At 44.2% G+C, this 19,807-nt stretch overlaps 2 protein-coding genes across 7 annotated transcripts in view; one reads left to right on the top strand and one right to left on the bottom strand.

Annotated features, from left to right (window-relative positions):
• Positions 1 to 1,303, bottom strand: part of GDAP2 (ganglioside induced differentiation associated protein 2) — a 28,584-nt gene extending 27,281 nt beyond the window's left edge. For all 3 annotated transcript variants that reach the window (XM_070396035.1, XM_070396034.1, XM_070396036.1), the window contains exon 1: positions 1,131 to 1,303. The gene's annotated coding sequence lies outside the window, so the exon portion shown is untranslated. The remainder of the gene's footprint in view (positions 1 to 1,130) is intronic.
• Positions 1,304 to 1,397: 94 nt separating this feature from the next.
• Positions 1,398 to 19,807, top strand: part of WDR3 (WD repeat domain 3) — a 32,112-nt gene continuing 13,702 nt past the window's right edge. For all 4 annotated transcript variants that reach the window (XR_011468732.1, XR_011468733.1, XM_070397207.1 and 1 more), the window contains exons 1-12: positions 1,398 to 1,450; positions 4,252 to 4,453; positions 5,427 to 5,636; positions 8,015 to 8,133; positions 10,405 to 10,483; positions 11,545 to 11,640; positions 12,999 to 13,112; positions 13,283 to 13,384; positions 13,815 to 13,912; positions 14,958 to 15,065; positions 15,588 to 15,818; positions 18,077 to 18,170. Coding sequence is in view for 2 of the 4 variants with exons in the window: in XM_070397207.1 (XP_070253308.1) it covers positions 4,283 to 4,453; positions 5,427 to 5,636; positions 8,015 to 8,133; positions 10,405 to 10,483; positions 11,545 to 11,640; positions 12,999 to 13,112; positions 13,283 to 13,384; positions 13,815 to 13,912; positions 14,958 to 15,065; positions 15,588 to 15,818; positions 18,077 to 18,170 (1,422 nt within the window). In the remaining 2 variants the exon portion in view is untranslated. The remainder of the gene's footprint in view (positions 1,451 to 4,251; positions 4,454 to 5,426; positions 5,637 to 8,014; positions 8,134 to 10,404; positions 10,484 to 11,544; positions 11,641 to 12,998; positions 13,113 to 13,282; positions 13,385 to 13,814; positions 13,913 to 14,957; positions 15,066 to 15,587; positions 15,819 to 18,076; positions 18,171 to 19,807) is intronic.

Below are 19,807 nucleotides of genomic sequence, written 5' to 3' on the forward strand. Positions count from 1 at the left end.
TCGTATTTCAATATTTATTCGGGGTACATTAGATATTTGTGCACACCTACCTTTATCCCAACATCAAATCCATTATATTTAAGTCATTCTATGCAAATGGAAAGAATGACTTTTCTTTTTTCAAAATTACTTAGATGGAAAAACAAACAAGCAGTCAAATATGTCGACAATAAATAGAGTATAACAAACATATTGCTAAACCGTGTCAAGGGCACAGGTCCAATTCAACATCATCATTCAAAAACACCCAAAGCACATGCTGTAAGGATGAGTTAGCAGTACCACATTAAAAGAACTTTACTATCTTCAATTATAAGTATTAATACTTTGAGCACTTTTAAATCTAAATAAGAAACTAGGGTTCTCCTCTTGGATAGTGTATGTATTGGGAACTTGATAAGATGCATAACCTTAGCTCTCAGTCACAGCTGCTCTTACACCAACTTTTATTAAATTTGAGATTAGTTATCTACAGTTTACACAGGTGTACAACAGCTTTCTTAGCATCAGATCATCCAAGGGGTGTGATCTAGGTAGTAGGTAGCCTACTCCGTTTTCTACGGAAGCACAGGTTAGCTTTCCTTTTCCACAGCTATAGACACCAGGACTCATTTCTGAACTTTTCTGTGCCGCCCAACTATACAGGCGAACAGAACTGCAAGAGCACCTAAGCCTCAGTTACCCAGCGAGGGGGCGTCGGCTCGGGTCACTTCCTCCTCCAGCGGCCAGGGAGCGGAAACACAAAGCCGGACCAATGTCACTCCAGAGGCTGCGGGGATCCAGACAATTCGACACGGGACGCCCAGTCCACCGGGGCAACATGCAGATCCCACTCCGGGACTACAACCCGCAGGGCTCCCGCGCCCCATTTCTCCGAACCCAGGGCACGCGCCTCCCCCGTGACCATAGCATCACGATCCCTGTGCCCGGATCTGCCTACCTTCTCTCCTCCCGGATAAGTCGTCCGGGACGGCGCACCGGGAAAGAGAAACCCAGCAGCGGGGAAGGATCATTCTTCCAGAGAAGCCACAGAACTGACCCTCTGCCCGTACACCCAGCCGGGGTGAGTCCAGTGCGCCCCCGGCCCGCTCCGCCCCGCCTCCCCTCCCGGCCTCTGCCGCGCCGCTCACCTCACTCCCGCGGTCCCATCCGGGCGGCAGGCGGGGCGGGTTGAACTCCTCATAGGAAGCCGCCGATCGGCACCCCGGACCACTCTTCCAGGAGCTGGAAGGGTAAGGCGATCCAAGTCCCTGGAAGCCGGAGTGACCAGCTGCAGAAGCTCTGGGCTGCGAAACACCGACTTCCGTTCCCGGCCGGTGCTCACCAATCAGAGCCCGGCTCTTACGTCATTTCCGCCTATCGAGGCCTAGGAAACGCCGGATGGAAGAGATTGGGGGGGAGGACCGGAAGGGGCGGGTCCCGAGCAGCCCGGCGCCTCGTGGAGGCTGAGGTGAGGACGCAGGTTGCTGAGATGAGGACTCGGGGTGCTCCGCTCCTCGACTTTGTTTCCTGGCTGAAGCCTTCGTGGTTGCCAGCAGCAGACGAGGCGAGGGGGAGTTGGGGTCGGTCGCTGGGGTGGAGGGGCACCTGGGCGGTGGGGCGCCCCACGCCGTAGCGGAGGCCGCGCGCGGGCGCCCGGGGTCGGCGCGTGCACAGGCTCGCCCGAGGACGCTCCGGCGGCGTCCGGTGTGCGAATTCCTCTCACCCTCTCCAGACTGAAGGCTCAGCTTAGTGGCGTCCCCGCCCTTCAGTGGAAGCAACGTGTTTGAGGCGCGGGGGGGGGGGGGGGGGCTGTGGCTTAGGACGCAGCGGCGGTGGGGGCGCCAAGGCAGGTGAGGCCGTGAGCCCAGTGATGATGCCTCGTGTGGAGGACGGTAAAGCCGGAGGCTGCGGACGAGGCCGTGAGAAGTGGACTGGCCCCAACGGGAGCGGGCCTCGGAGGAAATGGCCGATTGAAAGAGGCAGAGGGAGCGTGCTTGTTGTCGGTGACAGGGACGACGTGAAGGCCAGGTGGCAGGACGCGGAGGGAAACCGAATAGCCGGACCTGAGAGGTTGTGTGAGGCATGAGGAGGGGCCGAGAGGAGGAGTCTTGGGAACTGCACACCGTTTAGCCCTTTCAAGGGCTTTGGGTTCAGGGCAGCGCGCGTAAAAAAAGATGAGGCTGGTAGCGTTACGACTTTTAAGTGAAAAAACTTCTTAAACATGCCGGCGGAGGTGCTAGATGGGAAACTGGTGCCGGAACTCAGTGATAAAAAGCCGGAAGCGGAAGTGGTGGGGGGAGAGGAAAAGGTCCTCCTCGGGGAGACAGGTGGGAGTTCCCGACCCGCGCGAGGAACGTCGTGGGCCACGAGGAATGCTGGCGTGAGCCTGGGCCGGGTCTGGCTTTGGGCTGTTTCCCGTCGCCGCCTGGTTTCCTGGTCTGTAAAATTGGAATAACGGCAGTACCTACCGTGGAAGGTTATGGTGAAGAATTTTTTTTTATATCTATATTTACAAAATGCGAGGTGCTGTAAGTGTTTTACAAAGATGAACCCACTTAAGGGACTCCATGGCTGCAGGTGACTACACAGTTGTATACGGTTTTCGGTTATGTACGTATATTCGTCAACACACACAGGCAGTCCCGACTCGGGATTTTTCTATTCGGCAGTGGGAAAGGGGGTGTGCATGCCATGCAAACTGTACTGTGAATTTTGATCTTCTCCCGGACCAGCTCTGTGCCGTAGGATTCCATGCTCTCCGTGAGCTGGGCAGTGAGCCCGCTCCCAGGCCGCCGCGCGATCACGAGAGTGAACAGCCGATACTCTACACATGTGGTCATGTTAGAGGGCGGTGCCCACCTGGAGGCTGAGCTGTGCTGCTCTGCAGGTTCGGTGTATTAAAGGCGGTTCGATGTGCAGGAATACAAGGGGCTTACTGGGAAGCCCCCCGTCCATCCTAAGTCCTGAAGCTGCTATAGTGAGCACGTGTCGGCCGCTGTAATATTTTTTATTAATGAGCCAAAGGTTACTACAAGGTTTTGAGCCCGAATGGCTAGGAGGTTTGTGTGTCTTAAAGTCAGAAAAACAACAACAAGGGGTTCAGGAAGCAAAGTTTGTTTTTCCACGTGTTAAACGTGATGCTGCAAGGTGTTCCAATGGGGGTGTCTAATCTGTTCAGGGATGTGGACAGGACTGGAAATAAAGATGAGGCAGTCTCTATGACGTCTCCAAGGAAAGCACTGTGGGAAGAATCGGGAGATGGCCAAGGACTACCACGAGGAACAACTGCAGTTATGGAATCAGATGAATTGGGGAAGTGTTGATAAATGGCGTAGGTTAAGGGCATTATCACCACGTGAATGTTATCTTTCCTTGATTTTTAACTGGTTTTACGGTGGTTACTTTGCTAAGAAAAATGGGGCCAGTGAGTGGTTCCTGTGTTTTTTAAGTTGCGTGGGTGTTTGGGGGCTGGCTTTTCACTTTACCATGTCAAGCGCACGTGGGCTTGGCTTGTTACTTCCTTCACGTGTTGTCTCTTTTATCCATAACCTGTGTTTTCAGTGAATTTGACTTAGTGTGGGAACTGTGGCATCTTTCAAAACCTGTGCCAAGTTGCTGTGCCATTTTCTGTGCCAAGGGGAGGGGGCTACCCTGACTGTACTAGAACAGTAGATCCCAAACCGAGGAACACAGCAGCAGCACTGGGGAACTTGTTAGAAATGGACAGTCTTGGGCCCCTCCCAGACCTACTGAGTCAGAAATGGGCCTTGGGGAGGGGAGGTGGCGCGGGTCCCTGCAATCTGCTCTCCTGAGCCCCAGGTGAGCTGGGTACTTAGAGCGATTGAGAATCACTGTGCTAGAAGGTGAGTGCTGCGAGGTCAGGGAGTTTGTTGACCTGTATTCTAGCATCTACAGCAGTACCTGCCTAGTTAGTTCACAATAAATGTTCGTTGATAAATATTTTTAATCTCAGGCTCTCAGTCTCGGTGTAAAAACGTAAGAGGGTGATTAAATGGACAGAAGCTAATTTATCGACATTGAGACCATAGATCAGATATCTGTGAGAGGGGCATGACAATGTGAGCAGTTTGCAACTTGATGAATGAGGGATGACATGTTGAATCATGGATGAGTAAAAAAGTAAGATGCCCAGATACTTTATGTCATGAATTATTGTATAAGTTAACCACATGATAAACAATTGGTGTTTGCTAGCCTAGTAGAACCAACGTACCCAAAGGACTGAGTTTTCTTTGTTTGCCTGTGCAGCTGCCTCACCTGTGGTTTCAGAGCTTCTAACATGGGGCTCACCAAGCAGTACCTTCGCTATGTTGCCAGTGCAGTCTTTGGCCTCATTGGCAGCCAGAAAGGCAATATTGTCTTTGTGACACTTCGTGGGGAAAAAGGCCGCTACGTGGCAGTACCAGCCTGTGAGCATGTTTTCATCTGGGACTTGAGAAAAGGAGAGAAGGTAAGCCGGAAATCACCTGGGTCCGTGTTGACATGTGGGTGTTTGAGGATGGAGAGGCAGAAGCACGAGAGCTCCCATTTCATGCCCAGATTTTGTATGTGTGTGCCCCTGGAAGGGAAATCTTTTTTCTTTGGTTCTAGATAGCCAGGTATCAGGTTCTAGTGTGTTCTATACTAACCTCTGCAAACCACCACCAAAGAGGAGCGTACCTCTTAGCAATCTATGTGTAGTGATACTTACAGTTAATTATTTGTAATCATTATTCCCTCCATGTGTGTGTTTCTCTGCTTTACCACTTATCTATCTGTCAGGTTCTTTTACTTGCCCTCACAGCCAGTTATAAAATTGAGGCATTTAAAAGGAATAGTTCTCTGCTGTGTTGACTGAATCTTTTTCTTACTTATTCAGATGACGCTCAGGTTGTTAAACTAGGCTTTGAGACTTTGTGTAACTAAACGCATAAGTCTACCACTTCTACCAAACCAAATACAGGCCGTTTGATCTTGTCCACTCACTGTGTGACTTCCAAGAAGTTAATACTTGGATACTTGTTGCTGTGCAGGGCCCCTTGGGGGTAAACCATGAAAGCACTCTGGTGCCACATAGGTTGGTTTCTTATAAGATGGGGCTGTGTTAAGCCAAGGATGTGCTCACAACCCTTTATGGAAAACCACTTCGTGACATAGGGTAAGAACTTAGTAATTCATGCCATTGCCTAGGTAATGTCTGCATGTATTATGCTAATGTAGAGCTTTGGAAAAAATAACTTTGCCTTTTCTTGAATGTTTCATTGCCCAGTACTAATAATAATTCCTATATCAAAGAAGTTGAGATGGATTCCAGTGTCATTATTACTTGTAAGACTGATTTGGAGTTTCTGGTGCTCTTAATTTTATGGTGCTTGATTATTCCCACTCTTCCCTTGATGACATGCTTAACTCCTCTACTTTTATTTTCACTGTTATGATTTCAGATCCTTATCCTTCAGGGGCTTAAACAAGAAGTCACTTGCTTGTGCCCCTCCCCAGATGGGCTGCACTTAGCTGTTGGTTATGAGGATGGGTCTATTCGAATCTTCAGTCTCCTGAGTGGGGAAGGAAATGTAACCTTCAATGGACACAAAGCAGCCATCACTTCCTTGAAGTATGATCAGCTGGGAGGCAGGCTGGCATCTGGGTCCAAGGTGAGACTTTGAATCAGTGCCCAGACTTTGATCTAGTAAAGGACTAATTCTATGCCAAGCAGGATGTACACAGAAATTGTTGAACAATGGGCACATTGGGTACACAACAGTGTAGATGGTAGAAACAGCAAGACGGATGGGTCTGAATGGGGAGGTTCATTTTGTTTTCTGTCATAGTCTCTGATTAGAGCCAATTAGCTATAGGAACAAGATGAGTGTGCCCCTGGTAACTGCTATATAACATCATTGTGGAAGTGCTGCCCAAATAGTACACAAGGGCAGAGACAAAATGATCATTCTTTGCCATTGAGTTTAGTAAAATTGATAGCTTTCCTATGTCTCAAAGTTAGAAAATGTAATGTAAAAGATTCCATTTACAATGGTTTATTAAGTAACAGACAGAAAAATACTATGAAACTTGACTAAAGAAAGTAACAGAAGATTTGAATGGACACACAAACCATGTACTTGAATATAAAGACAAAGTATTGAAAAGATGCTAGTGTTTTCTAACTAGAATAGTAAAAGCAATTTAAATAAATATCCCAATGGGTTTTGTTGTTGTTAGAACGTGATCAAATAATTTAAAAGCATCTATGGAAAAACAAATGAATCATAAACTCTAGGATTTTGGGAAAGAAGACTAATAAAAGAGGGCTTCAGTTTTTCGGGTTTATTTTTTTTTCAGGATTAGATTTTTTTAAGGAGGTTTTAGATATTAAAATGCACTATGAAGTCATGATTGAAAGCATACTAATCTCATATCAATACAAAATAGGTAATTATTACAACTTAATGAGAGTTCCAGAAACAAATCTTTCTTATTCCTAATGAGTATATTTTGGAGATGATATTTCTGATGAGTAGAAAATGGTACTTAGACAATTGGCTAACTGTGGGGGGCGGGGGTAAGTTAAAGCTTTATTTCATGCCATAATATTAAAGAGTGATTGATATTTCAAGAAAACTGCAAGATAATGTAAGTAAATATGTACCTGGTGCCAAGTGGAAAAAGATTTCAAACATATCAGCAAAGAAACTATAAAAGAAAAAAGATCAATAGATTTGAATACTTAAATTTAAAACATTTGTACTTTTAATACTGTATAGGAAAGCTATTTACAAGTAAACCTTAAGAATTCTCATCACAGGGAGAAAATATTTTTCCTTTTTTTTCTTTTTTTGGGTATATATATGAGAAGGTAGATGTTAGCTCAACCTATTGTGGTAATCATTTCACAATATGTGTACATCAAATCATTTTGCTGTACATCTGAAACTTACGCAGTGATGTATAGCAATTTGTTCTCAATAAAATGGGGGGAAAGCATGTAATATTTTCTATATTGGAAGAAAGCTTTAATATCATTTGTCTCTTAATAACTTAAAATAAAGTGAAAATAAGACCCAAAAAGGTAGACAAAAGACAGGACTCGGTGGTTCGAGAGAGGTACAGATGGTCAGTAATCACCATAGACCGTGTACAGAACTTCTCATTGGTATTCAGAAAATACAAGGCAAATAAATATTGAGACAGCATTTTTTAAAATGTATTCTTATGATTTCAGAGAGGAAGGGAGAGGGAGAGAGATAGAAACATCAATGATGAGAGAGAATCATTGATTGGCTGCCTCCTGCACGTCCTCCAGTGGGGATCAAACCCGCAACCCGGGCATGTGCCCTTGACCAGGATTGAACCCAGGACCCTTCAGTCCGCAAGCCAACACTCTATCCACTGAGCCAAACCAGCTAGGGCAAGGCAGCATTTATAGCGTGTGAAATAGGCAGTGGTTTTTGAGAAGCTGATAGTGCCCAGAGCTGAGCGGATGAGGAAATGGGTCTTGTCGTACTACCCCTGCTGGACACAGAGATTGGTGCACCCTTTTTGGAGAGTACCTTGATGATATGAGTTGCAAACCTGAAAAATAGGAATACTTTTTAACCCAAGACTTTCCCTTCATAGTATTTATCCTGATCAGAGATATATACAAAGATATATAAGAATGTCCATTTCACATATTTGTAATGGTAGAATATTGGACACTACCTAAATGGCTTAAATAGAAAAAATTTTTTAGATAAATTATTGTATATCCTTAGGATTATTAAGAGACCATTAAAAAAATGAGAACAGTCTGGAAAGACATGGAAAAATGGAAATGCATTAAGTGAAAAAAGGGGAGGGTTTTTTAATGAATAGCATGGTGTCAGTTTAATAGGAAATTATCAACCTGGATATATACATCAAAACTGGAAGAACATAAAGTATCTGTGGTGATTATAAGGACTATATAATAAAAATTTTTAATAAAAATGTTACATCCTATTGTTAGCCCTTTATATGATAAAGAAGGTTCTATATTATTTGATCCCTTTAGGACACAGATATTATTGTGTGGGACGTGATCAATGAAAGTGGCCTCTACCGTCTAAAGGGGCACAAGGACGCCATCACACAAGCATTGTTCCTACGAGAAAAGAACCTGCTAGTCAGTAGGTAAGGAAACAAGTTTCGCTTCCAGTTCTCCTCTAGGTGAAGGGTTTTAAAGAGGGAATTTGCTCCACTCCTTACTCATTTCTCCACGCTACACTCAAGCTCATGTTCTAGTTTCCTCTGTTCTCTGTTTTTCTCTCTGCTCCCCTCCCCTCCCAAACAGTATCATAGAAGCTATCTGAAGTTATTCATAGTATTTTTAACCCTTTGCACTCCGAACCATTCTGGACATTGGCTACCAGCTACTCGACGCTACTTTGCGGCGGAAACGTGCATTTACAGACCCTCGTATTATTTAGTATAATTTTGGAACCAAGTAACATTATAATGATATTGGACTTATATGAATTGGGTGACATCGAGGAATGTATATTTGCAAAAAAAAGCAATATTTTATTGTTTATAATTTTGTACAGTATAAGTTTTGTAACACTCCCCAATATGCATTGCAGGCTGATTAGTGCATGTTTGACAGTAATAAGTGGTTTGACGCCTGCCACCAGGTGTTTTCCTGTTAGAACACACAATGCAGTCCCGTTTTCTTTGTCCCACATCGGGAATATGTAGTTTATTGTTTAATCCGACACAAAACCCGCTGACATTTCTTGTATATATCTTAGTAATTTTACGATATTTTGCTTTAATTTCTTGTGCCATTTCAAGATAAAACTTCAGGGAAACATGCATGTCTCAAAAAGTTGCGTTGAAATAACTCAATTCCCCGTAATCACTAATAAACTGCAATGTCCCCTGAGAGGGGACATCCGAGTGATATGCTAGAATTCCGATGTCCCCTGAGAGGGGACAGCGGAGTGCAAAGGGTTAAATTCTATTTTCTGATACCAATTTTTCCATGTTCCTTAACCTCTTGATGTGCCTTCTATAGAATGAGCTGTCCACTTTCTGGATCCCCAGAAAGTAGGAAATCACAATATGGAGCAGTGGGCAGAGGTGAATACTAAGTATTTGGTTTAGCCCAGCGGTCGCCAATTTTTCGGACCACCAGTTGGCGACCACTGCTCCAAAGGTTTCCTTAAACCAGTGGTCGCCAACCTTTCGGACCTCATGGACCACCACTGATCCATGGACCACGGGTTGGCGACCGCTTGTTTAGCCTGTCGAGAAGAGATGTGCTCCGTATTTAGGCCTTCTGGCATCTACTAGGTTGAACCATTTGAAATGTCCATTTGTGTAGATCAAAAATGATTGGTCAGATATCAGCAATTGCATAGGGTTAACCTAATGTAACAATTATCATTCCTGAGGAATGGCTACCCAGGAAAGTTTGGGGTCCTGAGGTTTGCCAGACACTAGCCAAAAGAGCCATAGGAATAACTCGGGAACTTATGAAGGAACATGCGTGCTATGCCAGTGGTAGGCTGTTCCTGTGGGGAGAGTGGAACACCAGTGTGTCCTGTTCAGATAATAGATTCCGTGAGAGCAGGAATGACTGCAGATCTACTGGAATATGCACATTATAGTTTAGGGAAAATAACGGAGGTGGAATTTTGTAGGAAAAACTTTATAAATGGGATTTTTGTTTTGTTTTTCCCCACTTTGGTCATGAAAGGGGATTTAATTAGATTTCTATTAGTGAGGGAGCAGGGCAGAATAGAGCCCATTGGCAGGAAATTTTAGAGCCAGATGATGGGAGGTTTTGAGAATGGTGCTGATTAAGAGCCTGGTTTTGAGTCTGGTGTGAACTTCGGAAATTGAGATTATCGGACAGAAGTGTATTGGATGTGACAAGGGAACAGGAATGGGCAGAGCAACCAGACCAAGAGCTGTCAAAATAATTCAGGCAGTAGGCCTTAAATACAGAAATGGATTGGAAGGAATCAAGGCTTATCGACTTCACCGAGGCGGCATTTTTTTTGATAGAAAAATGACATGGGAGCCTAGGGAGCAGGGAGAGTTAGACAGTGTGCAAAAATGTTCGTGCTGTGATGATAAACATGATGGGCTTACAGATGAAACCTATTACTGATTTTAGAGAGAAACATCAATCGGTTGCCTCCCCCACGTGCCCTGACCGGGAATCGAACCCGACACCTTTCAGTGCATGAGACAATGCACCAACCAGTTGAGCCATACCATACCTAAAAATATTCACATGGACAGCTCAGGTTCTTTACTTTCTAAAAGAAAGTCGGGGAGAGTAGCAGCGGTAGACATTGCTGTACCTTATCTGTTTAAGGCTACAAATGAGACCTTGGTCTCCCTGTTAGTTTCAAGGTTCTTCCTAATAATGCTTTTTCCTGTTTCTCCTTTTAGTGGAAAAGATACCGTGGTGAAATGGTGGGACCTTGATACCCAGCACTGCTTCAAAACGATGGTTGGCCACCGAACTGAGGTACATGTGGGCTCCCGGGCCCAGGGGAAGAATTCGGGGCAACAGGAAAGGCTGGTTTTCTCCCCCGGTCCTTTCATGGCTCTTGGCTTTCAGCAGCAGTAATCTTCCAGTGCTACCTGAGAGACAGTGTCAGTGTGGTTGGGGAGGTGCCAGGCATCAGCAGATACTGGCATTTACTTAAAATTGGCTTTGGATACGTTTTAACCCATGAATATGAGTTTCATCTTTTTTTTTTTTTAATCCTCACCCAATGATATGTTTTTATTGTTTTTTAGAGAGAGAGATCTGAGTTGCTCCCGTACATGCCCTGACTGGGGAACGAACCCGCAACCTAGATATGTGCCCTAATGGGGAATCAAACCTGTAACCCTTTGGTGCAACCAACTGAGCCACCTGGCCAGGGCTAAATTCATCACTTTTAAATAGTAAGTGTCCACCTTTATGATTGTAGGGAGACTAATGACACTGTGTGTACAGTACCTGGCCCGGTGACATATGAATAGCAAATTGTAGTCATTATAAAAGTTACCTGAACTTAGAGCTCTTCTGTAGAGATCAGGAAATACTTCACATCTTTGCATCCTACTCTGTTCAAACCAGGCTTTCAAAAGCATATACCTGGAGTAAATGAGGAGGAAAAGCGAGTTAGATCTCTGGTTATTGATTTGCAATAGTACTGCTATTTTTATTGTTTAGTTCTAGGGTATTTGAGGCTGAATATTATGCAGCAGATATGAATGGAGCTCCTTTTATTTATGAGGCAAGGAAGTATCAGACTTAAAAATCTTCATTTGAGTGGACTCTTGTTAGGATTTATTTTGAACACTGTTCTCTAATTTTAAAGATAGCAAATTGCAGAGAAAAGTCAAGTTATCAGACAACAATTGTGCCATAGGCCATTTTTTCTTTCCAACAGTGGAATTTCTCACAATCCATGTTGACAGAATTACCTTAATATTGGACTTTGCAAATGCACTACAGTGTACTGAACCTCTTGGAGTGTCACATCATACATCCTTGGGTCTTAAAAGTTGTGTTATTGGAATCTCTTTATACTCTAGGTGTGGGGGTTGGTTCTGGTGTCAGAAGAAAAGCGACTCATCACAGGGGCTTCGGACAGTGAGCTGAGGGCCTGGGACATAGCCTATCTGCAAGAGGTAATTCCTTTTTCTCATTATGTGCCTGTCGTGTTTCACCGGCTTTAGGGGCTCATTGACTTTAAAAAATCGGATATAATTACTGAGTGCTTCACACAGTGTCATGTAGTTCTAGAGGAATGCTATCACATTCATAACCTGCAACTTCTAAACAAGTTTTCTTCATTCTGTGCTCCATTGCCCTCATGGGTTCAGGCTTGGAAGGATAGCTTTAGGCGGGTCATGCTAATGTTTTAGCTTGTGGGATTCTTAGCCTAATATTCCTGCACCTTCGGTGTCCATGGATGGACTTGAGAATATCAGTGACTCTTTCCCCTAAAACAAAAGTCTGTAAAGTTTGTGTGTTTCTAAATACGTATTTTCTGAGATCTGTAACTTTTTCTCAGGTCCTCACAGATTTTGTGAGGAAAAGATTCTGGACCTTAGGTTTACTGGTAGCTGGAGTTCAGTGTGTGGTGTGTCCAACAGCCACTTCGATAGGTTCTACATTAGTAGGCGAGGGCTTAGCTTTTCTTTATTTAAGGGGAAAGTATAACCTCTCTTGCAATGCTTTTGCAATTCTTAATGCCAGTTTGAATCTTTCCCTCTAGAACAGCAGTTCTCAACCTGTGGGTCGCGACCCCTTTGGCAGTTGAACGACCTTTTCACAGGGGTCGCCTAAGACCATCCTGCATATCGGATATTTATATTACGATTCATAACAGTAGCAACATTACAGTTATGAAGTAGTAACGAAAATAATTTTATGGTTGGGTCACAACATGAGGAACTGTATTTAAAGGGCCGGAAGGTTGAGAACCACTGCTCTAGAATATGGTAGATCTTTTACCTAAGAACAGTGGTTCTCAACCTCCCTAATGCCACGACCCTTTAATATAGTTCCTCATGTTGTGGTGACCCCCACTTTCATTGTTACAAATTGAACATAATTAAAGCATAGTGATTAATCGCAAAAACAATATGTAGTTATATATGTGTTTTCCGATGGTCTTAGGCGACCCCTGTGAAAGGGTTGTTCAACCCCCAAGGGGGTCGCTACCCACAGGTTGAGAAGCGCTGACCTAAGAAGGTTTTAAGGTTAATGAAGAGTCAATCATCATTTTGTCACCTTGTTACTAAATAATAGTTCCTATACTCTGGAAGTTACTGGAGATAGGATAGCCAACAATGTTTTGTATGCATTTGTAATAGTCAGTCTTTAATATATCCTAGTAAATGTCCTGCCACTGAAGAGGTTTGATCAGAGAGATCACTGAGTGGAGGGTACTAGTGGCCATGAGGACAGGTTCCTAAGTCATTAGGGTTAAGAGTTATTTCCTAGAACATATTATTTCATAGTTTCCATTTTTGTAAAACAGATTAAAGATCTAGAAGAACCAGAGCCCAAGAAAATCAAGGGGTCGTCCCCTGGAATACAGGACACACATGAAGCAGAGGATGGTGCCCTCGAGGTGGACGAGGCTCCTGAGGATGTAAGGCATTTCTGTTTCTGGTCTCTGATTGAGCTGACTGGTGGGGAAAGTGATAATTGTTATTGAATTTATAATTCTTGGCATTGTTTTAGGGAATGTCTTTGTTATCTGCGTTTCTTAGTCGTCTTTTCAGAGGTTAACCTTCCTCTTCCCTGTTGCTCCTCCTGCAGCGCATCCTCACCTGCAGAAAAGCTGGTTCCATCCTGCGGGAAGGAAGGGACAGAGTCGTGAACCTCTCGACCGACAGGACAGGCAGGATGCTTGCTTGCCATGTGAGTTCCAGTCGCAGGAGGAAGTCACAAGGACTAGGCGTTCCTTTCAGAGACCTGTTCTTTCATAGTCTGTGTGAAGATGAGTTTTCCTTTGGTCATGCTAAAAGTCATGATGATACCGTGTGGACCTGTAATCCCGAGCTTCTGTCAGCCACCACATTAATAACGGCTGTTATGTTCTTACGAGCAGCCATTACATGCTTGCTTTCCTAAGCAGTCTCAAAGCATTAACTCATACTTAGTCTTCAGAGCAGTGCTCTGAGTAGGAGGTGGTGTTCCCCCTTCACAGATGAGACAGTGAACCCAGAGAGATTAAGTTGTCCAAGGTGATACAACTAATTAGGGAAGAAAAGGAAATGGGTTTAGTTCTTACTGAGAAAAAGCTAGCTGACAAATTGCCCATCCTGGACTCAGCCTTTTGTCTTTCTAGGGAATTGATTCTGTGCTGGAATTGTTCTGCATCCTCTCCAGAGAGGAGATTCAGAAGAAAATGGATAAGAAGATGAAGAAGGCCAGAAAGAAAGCCAGGTGTGTTTCCATATACTTACTAATAGTCAGGTATCCTGGGTGGGCCCACATAGTACCCATAGAGAACTGGGTTAAGGAAATATTTACTCTATTTCCAGTTACTGTTAAAAGCTAGATGTTGAGGCATGCTGGTAGTCCACGTTTACATTTCTGCTCTTTAGTACAGCTTTTTGACTCTTGCATTCCAGTCTTGAACTCAGAGCCACACAGAGCTAGACAGATTTTTAAAAATCACTTTAAATGACTTAAATTCCCAGAGGGCAGCCCTGTGTCTTCAGTGACAGCAGCCTGTACAGAAGGAAGCGGGTTGCACGATGCTCACCTGTGGGACTGTGAGAAGGCTGGTTGGACAATCATGTAATTGAAGTCTGGAGGCTGTATAACCCTGAAATAGGACATTATAGTCATAGAAATTGGTTCCTCAATGGTTGAAACTTAACCACATCTCAAATAAAAAGTCATCTGACTTGGCAACTCTTTTGAGATCTCTGGTTCATTTGACATGATTGGATTGGATTTTTTTAAAAATCCGGGTTAATGGATTTTCTAAAATGTCCTGAAGTTAGAAAAATTTACCAGATACATTTCAGTGGAATAGTTCAAATTACAGAGACTTGTCCATTTTTTAAAAAATATATTTTTATTGATTTCAGAGAGGAAAGGAGAGGGAGAGAGAATCATTGATTGGCTGTCTCCTACACGACCCCCCACTGGGGATCAAGCCTGCAAACCGGGCATGTGCACTTGATAGGAATTGAACCCAGACCCTTTAGCCCGCATGCTGACGTTCTGTCCACTGAGCCAAACCAGCTAGGGTGAGCCCATTTTTTGAGAGAACCCCTTAAATGCAGTAATACTTTACATTTGTGACACTGCAATGCACAGAGCATTTCTCCATCCACTACATTTGTAGTTCTCACAGTCATCCTGTATGGTTATGTGCCTCTCCCAAGATCACACAGGCTGTGAGTCTCAGAGCCAGAACTTGACTCAACTAGTAGCAAAGCTGCTGGAAAAGTGGTAGCATGAGTTTGTTTCCCTCTAGATTAAACTCTGGCAAAGGGGAGGAGGAAGACCTTGAAGTCAGTGTTGAAATGACTCTGCAAGATGAAATCCAGCGGGTGACAAACATCAAAACATCTGCCAAAATCAAGTGAGTACGCGTGCAGTGTGGGAAGTATCTGAGGAGCTCCTGCGGTGTTATAGGAACAGCGAGCGGCAGTGTTGTATTGACTTGGTTACGCAATTTGTGAGCGGCCTGAACGAATTGTCTATTTGGAGACCGTGATCGTGGGATGCCTGTGTCACACTCAGCTCCCGCTCCCTCATAGCAGGCACACTAACTCGTCATGTCATTTTAGTTTTACCTTTCATCTATTTGATTACTATTCTTTCCTGCTGCCAATTTAAAAGAAAAATGTATTCCTCCTGTGCCGAAAGGATTTGAGGTCACTTACAAAAGATACACAAGAACAACATATATGCCAGGTCCAGTGATTAAGCCCAGATTTCTTAAAAGCTTATACTCAACTAGTATCCAATACTCAGAGTTCTCTTACATGTAAAATTATTTACACTTGTTCACACTCACATAGATTCCGGACGCTGCAAAGCCTTTGTCCTAGAAAAAGTTAACTGTGGGAGCTGAGACATTTATGAATATTTCCACATGCAGATCCTTTGACCTGATCCTCTCACCTCAAGGGGAGTTAAAGGCTGTCTTCCTGCTGCAGAACAACTTGGTGGAATTATATTCACTGAACCCATCAGCGCCTGCACCTCAGCCTGTGAGGACGAGCAGGGTCACCCTCGGGGGCCATCGCAGTGACGTGCGGACTTTGTCCTTCAGCTCGGACAATATCGCTGTCCTTTCCGCGGCAGCCGACTCCATTAAGATTTGGAACAGGTTTGTGAAATTATCTTTCGGTAGCTTTATCCAGCAGTGTTTTCTTCCCTTTGAATAATTCTTAATGCTCTTCATGGTTAGTTATTAGTTTCTTAAGGCCTTAAAGACAGTTCCATCCAAATGTATCTTCAGTGTTTTTTGAGCGTATATCTGGGGTTTAGGAAAAGTTGCCTTTTTGTTCCATGCAAAAAAAAAAATTCAAACTTGTTCCATGTATGAAAGCTATAAGCTTCATGCTGGAGAGAAACAAACATACTGCCTACTTCTTAAGTTCAGGTAGGTTCTTCGTGCTGTCCAGTAATGCCACTTTACTGCTTCACTCCTCACTTTGCTGGGTGACTCTTTCACACCTTTTCTCAAGCACCTTTAAGCTGGTGACCTTGCTTCCTACTTCACTGGAAAAGTGGAAACTTCTAGAAAACGTTCATATGCCCCCATTACACCTGCCACACTTAGAACGTCTTCATATTATCCAGGTTTCTGCCCTTCCTCACAGTGCTGTGTTAGGGCTTCTAACAAAATTAATCATCATTTGTGTGTGAGAGTGTTTCTCATCTCCTTTCTCGCAGATTTCTTCCTCCTGTGTCATCAGTTTCCCTTTCCATCGGCCATTCCATCAGCATACAGATGGGCTGTACTATCTTCCATCTTAAAAGAAGTAATAACCCTGTCTCATGCTCCTCTCTCTGTTCAGCTCCCCATCTGCTTGCTCATCTCCATGCTGTCTGCATCTGTCTCCATGAGGCTTTACCCCCACCGTGCCACCAAAACCGATCTTGTCACCACATCAGAGATCTTGTTTCTAAACCCAGCAACCTGTGAGCTGCATTTGACACTCTCTCTCTGAATTGATCACTTTCTCTTTGAAACACTTTCTTTGATTTTTATTACTTCCTCTTCTGGCTATTTTTTGTTAGTCTTTTCTGGATCCTTCTTACCTTTCGTGTTGGAATGCTTCACGGGGGAGTCCTTGGAACTTTTCTGTGTCCATTCACTCTATGTGACCTCTAGTCACACCTTTCTCTGTGCTGGTGACACAGAAGGTTATATCTCTAGCCTTAGCCTCTCCCTCCCCATCAGGCCCATTTATCCAAATGCTTTGTTTGTGTCACCACTTGGATGTCTAGTAAGCATTTCAAATTTTTATATGTCCCGAACCAGACTTGTGATCTTCATTTCTTCAACAATTTTCCCACCCGCTTCTTAGAGACTTCCCCATCTTAGTACATAATTATTTCCTTCCAGTTGTTCTGGCTCCAAATCCTTGCGGCCATTCTTGATTCTCTTTCATAACCCATGTCCAGTTCATTAGCAAATTCTTTACCTTCAAAATGTACCCAAATCCAGCCACCTCATCACCTGCCCTGCCTGCACCCGATTCACACCATCATCTCTCCTCTGGATTGTTGAAATAGCTTCCTGACTGGTCCCCCCATAGTCCATTCTCAACACAGCAGCCACTGCAGTCTGTGTGGGAGTTATGTCACTTCCAGTAGCTCCATCTCATCCAACTTGAAACCAAAGCCCTTCCAGACCTCATCTCTCACTGCTGCCCCGTCTGCTACCCTGGAGCCTCACTGGCCTTTTTGTTCTGCCTTCAACACAAGAACATGCCTGTGTCATGGCTTCTGTGCTCCCTGTTCTTTCTGCCTGGGACCACCTTCCCCTTTCTCCGCCTTCTCATCAAAGGGCAGTCCTGCTACCCTCCCCCACCCTTGCACTCTGCACACATACAGGCCCCCCCACCCCCAGCTTTGTGTTTCTCCATAGCACCTGCTACCACCTGTACCAGGTAGACCAACATTTATCTGTCTCATTCCTAAAGAATGCTAAGCTTTATGAGATCCTGGTGCTCAGTAAATGTTTGATGGATGAAATGGGCATTTGATATATATTTTTTGAATGGATGTTTATGGTCCAATAAATGAACTTATAGGGATAGATAGAAATAAGCTAATTTGACTTGCAATCCTGAGCTCACTTCTGTGTAGTGGCAGGTGGGGTCTCTGAGCCAGCAGATGCTTTTTCTGCCTGCTGTTGTCTAATCTCTGCTCCTCAAGACGAGGAGGCTCCTGCAATGAAAACAAGGTTTTCTCCCTTGACTACAACTGGGTCTGAGCGAGGGTTCTTCGGGCTTTGTCCTCTCTCACGTTGATCGCTTTGTGTGGCTAAGTGTGCATTGAACACACACCCTGACCTGTAAGATGGGGAGGCAGGTTCTCTTCACAAACATTTATGTTCCGCCTTCTCTCTGACAGGTCTACACTGCAGTGTATCCGCACAATGACCTGCGAATATGCGCTTTGCTCATTCTTTGTACCTGGTGATAGGCAGGTGGTCATCGGAACAAAGGTAAATCGGGATTTTTTTCTTGGATTTTGGTGTCTATCCTACTCAGTATTCGAAAAGGTGTTTGAGAAACCTGGCTTTTTTAGCATAGTGGAAGTGTGTTAGAGCTGGATAACATGAGGGTGTTCATTATCCCTGTTTTGAGGGTTTTGCTTTGTTTCTAAGAAATCAAACCTTATGTCAATTCTGTGGAAGACAAAGTCACGCCCTGAGATAACTCACTAACATTTTGGTGGTCAGGCTTTTGTGCATCTTTTTGAGCACATATGTAACTGTGATTTGAGAAGACTAATGATAAATACATTAAGTACCCAGCTTCATGCTTGGCAGATAGAAGCTTCAGTAAAAACCTGACCAAGGCCTCATTCCCAGCTGCTCATCAGATTGGGGGATACCATGTGGGAATGAGCAGGTGTGGATTTGGAGTCAGAATCTCTCCCTTAAGAAATGGGTAATTTGGAGCAAGTCCCATAACTTCTCTTAGAGTTTCCTTATCTCTATAATGGGATCATGAGGCTTGCTTCTGACAGCTTTCCCCCCAGATGAACCTCGGTTTGATCCCACCCAGCCCTTCCACTCACTGGCTATGAGGCCTTTGGGCAAGTTACTTAACCATGTAAGCCTTGGTTTTCTCATGCAAAATGGTGTAAATAACCTGGCTCACAACATGCTACTAATAAGAGCTGGTACCTTAAGTAGCAATAATGAGTAGGAGTGAGAATAAATGGAGTAAGGTCTATGTAATGTTTTGAAAAGTGCTTTGCAAGTGTCTGTCATTTTTATCTCCATAAACCAGGGCCATGTGTGCATGGTTATTTTTAGAAAACCTGTGTAACACAATGGATATCCTTTGCCCAGCACAAAGTGACAAATAAGCTGGAGAGATCGTGGGGTCATTGTCAGGGAAAGAGCATTAAATTCAATTAAAAGTCTCCCTCATTTTTCATTCTTATAACAAATATTCATCTGCCATTTGCTGTTGAGAGACAATTTTGCAAATGCCTTTCAAGGCTACCTGTATGACTAAAATACAACCCCTAGCCTAGCCTCTGTGCTAGGCGGATAATGTACATTATCTCATTGAATCCCCACAACAGTGTAGAAAGGTGGGCTTTTACAGATTTAAAAAGCGGGTCCATAAAGATGATTTCACCAACAGTCACTGAGTTGGAAAGAGGCAGCCCTGGGACTCCAGTCTCCACCTCATGCTCTTCCCAGCGGGCGTGCAGAAGCTCAGAGCAGATTTTGCCGCTCTGTGTGGTCCCTGTTGGCACTGTGGCCGTGGCTTACACAGGGTCCTGAGCAAGCATGGCCGATGTTTTCTAAGTTGCTACAATGTTTTTAGGTTCATTGCTCACCCTAGCATGGTAGGTAGATTATCAGTGTAGGGTAGAGAGGAAACCAAGGCTAGATGGGGAAGGGTTGGTTAAGCCAGTTCCACAGACGTAGTCCACTTACAGGTCTGATTGCAGGTTTGCCATGTGCTGTTAGGGTTATTCTGATTGGCCTGTGGCCGTGATGTTTACCTTTTGAAGATGGGGAACCAATGAAAATGGCAGGATTACTACAGGAATAGCCACCCTGCCAGGGTTAACTCCGCACGTCAGCAGGGGTTTCATTGCGTTGATTTGGGTAGGAGT

Source organism: Myotis yumanensis, unplaced genomic scaffold (assembly GCF_028538775.1).
Source record: "Myotis yumanensis isolate MYYU_CA2020_CCGP unplaced genomic scaffold, mMyoYum1.0.hap1 SCAF_17, whole genome shotgun sequence".
NCBI lineage: Eukaryota > Metazoa > Chordata > Mammalia > Chiroptera > Vespertilionidae > Myotis > Myotis yumanensis.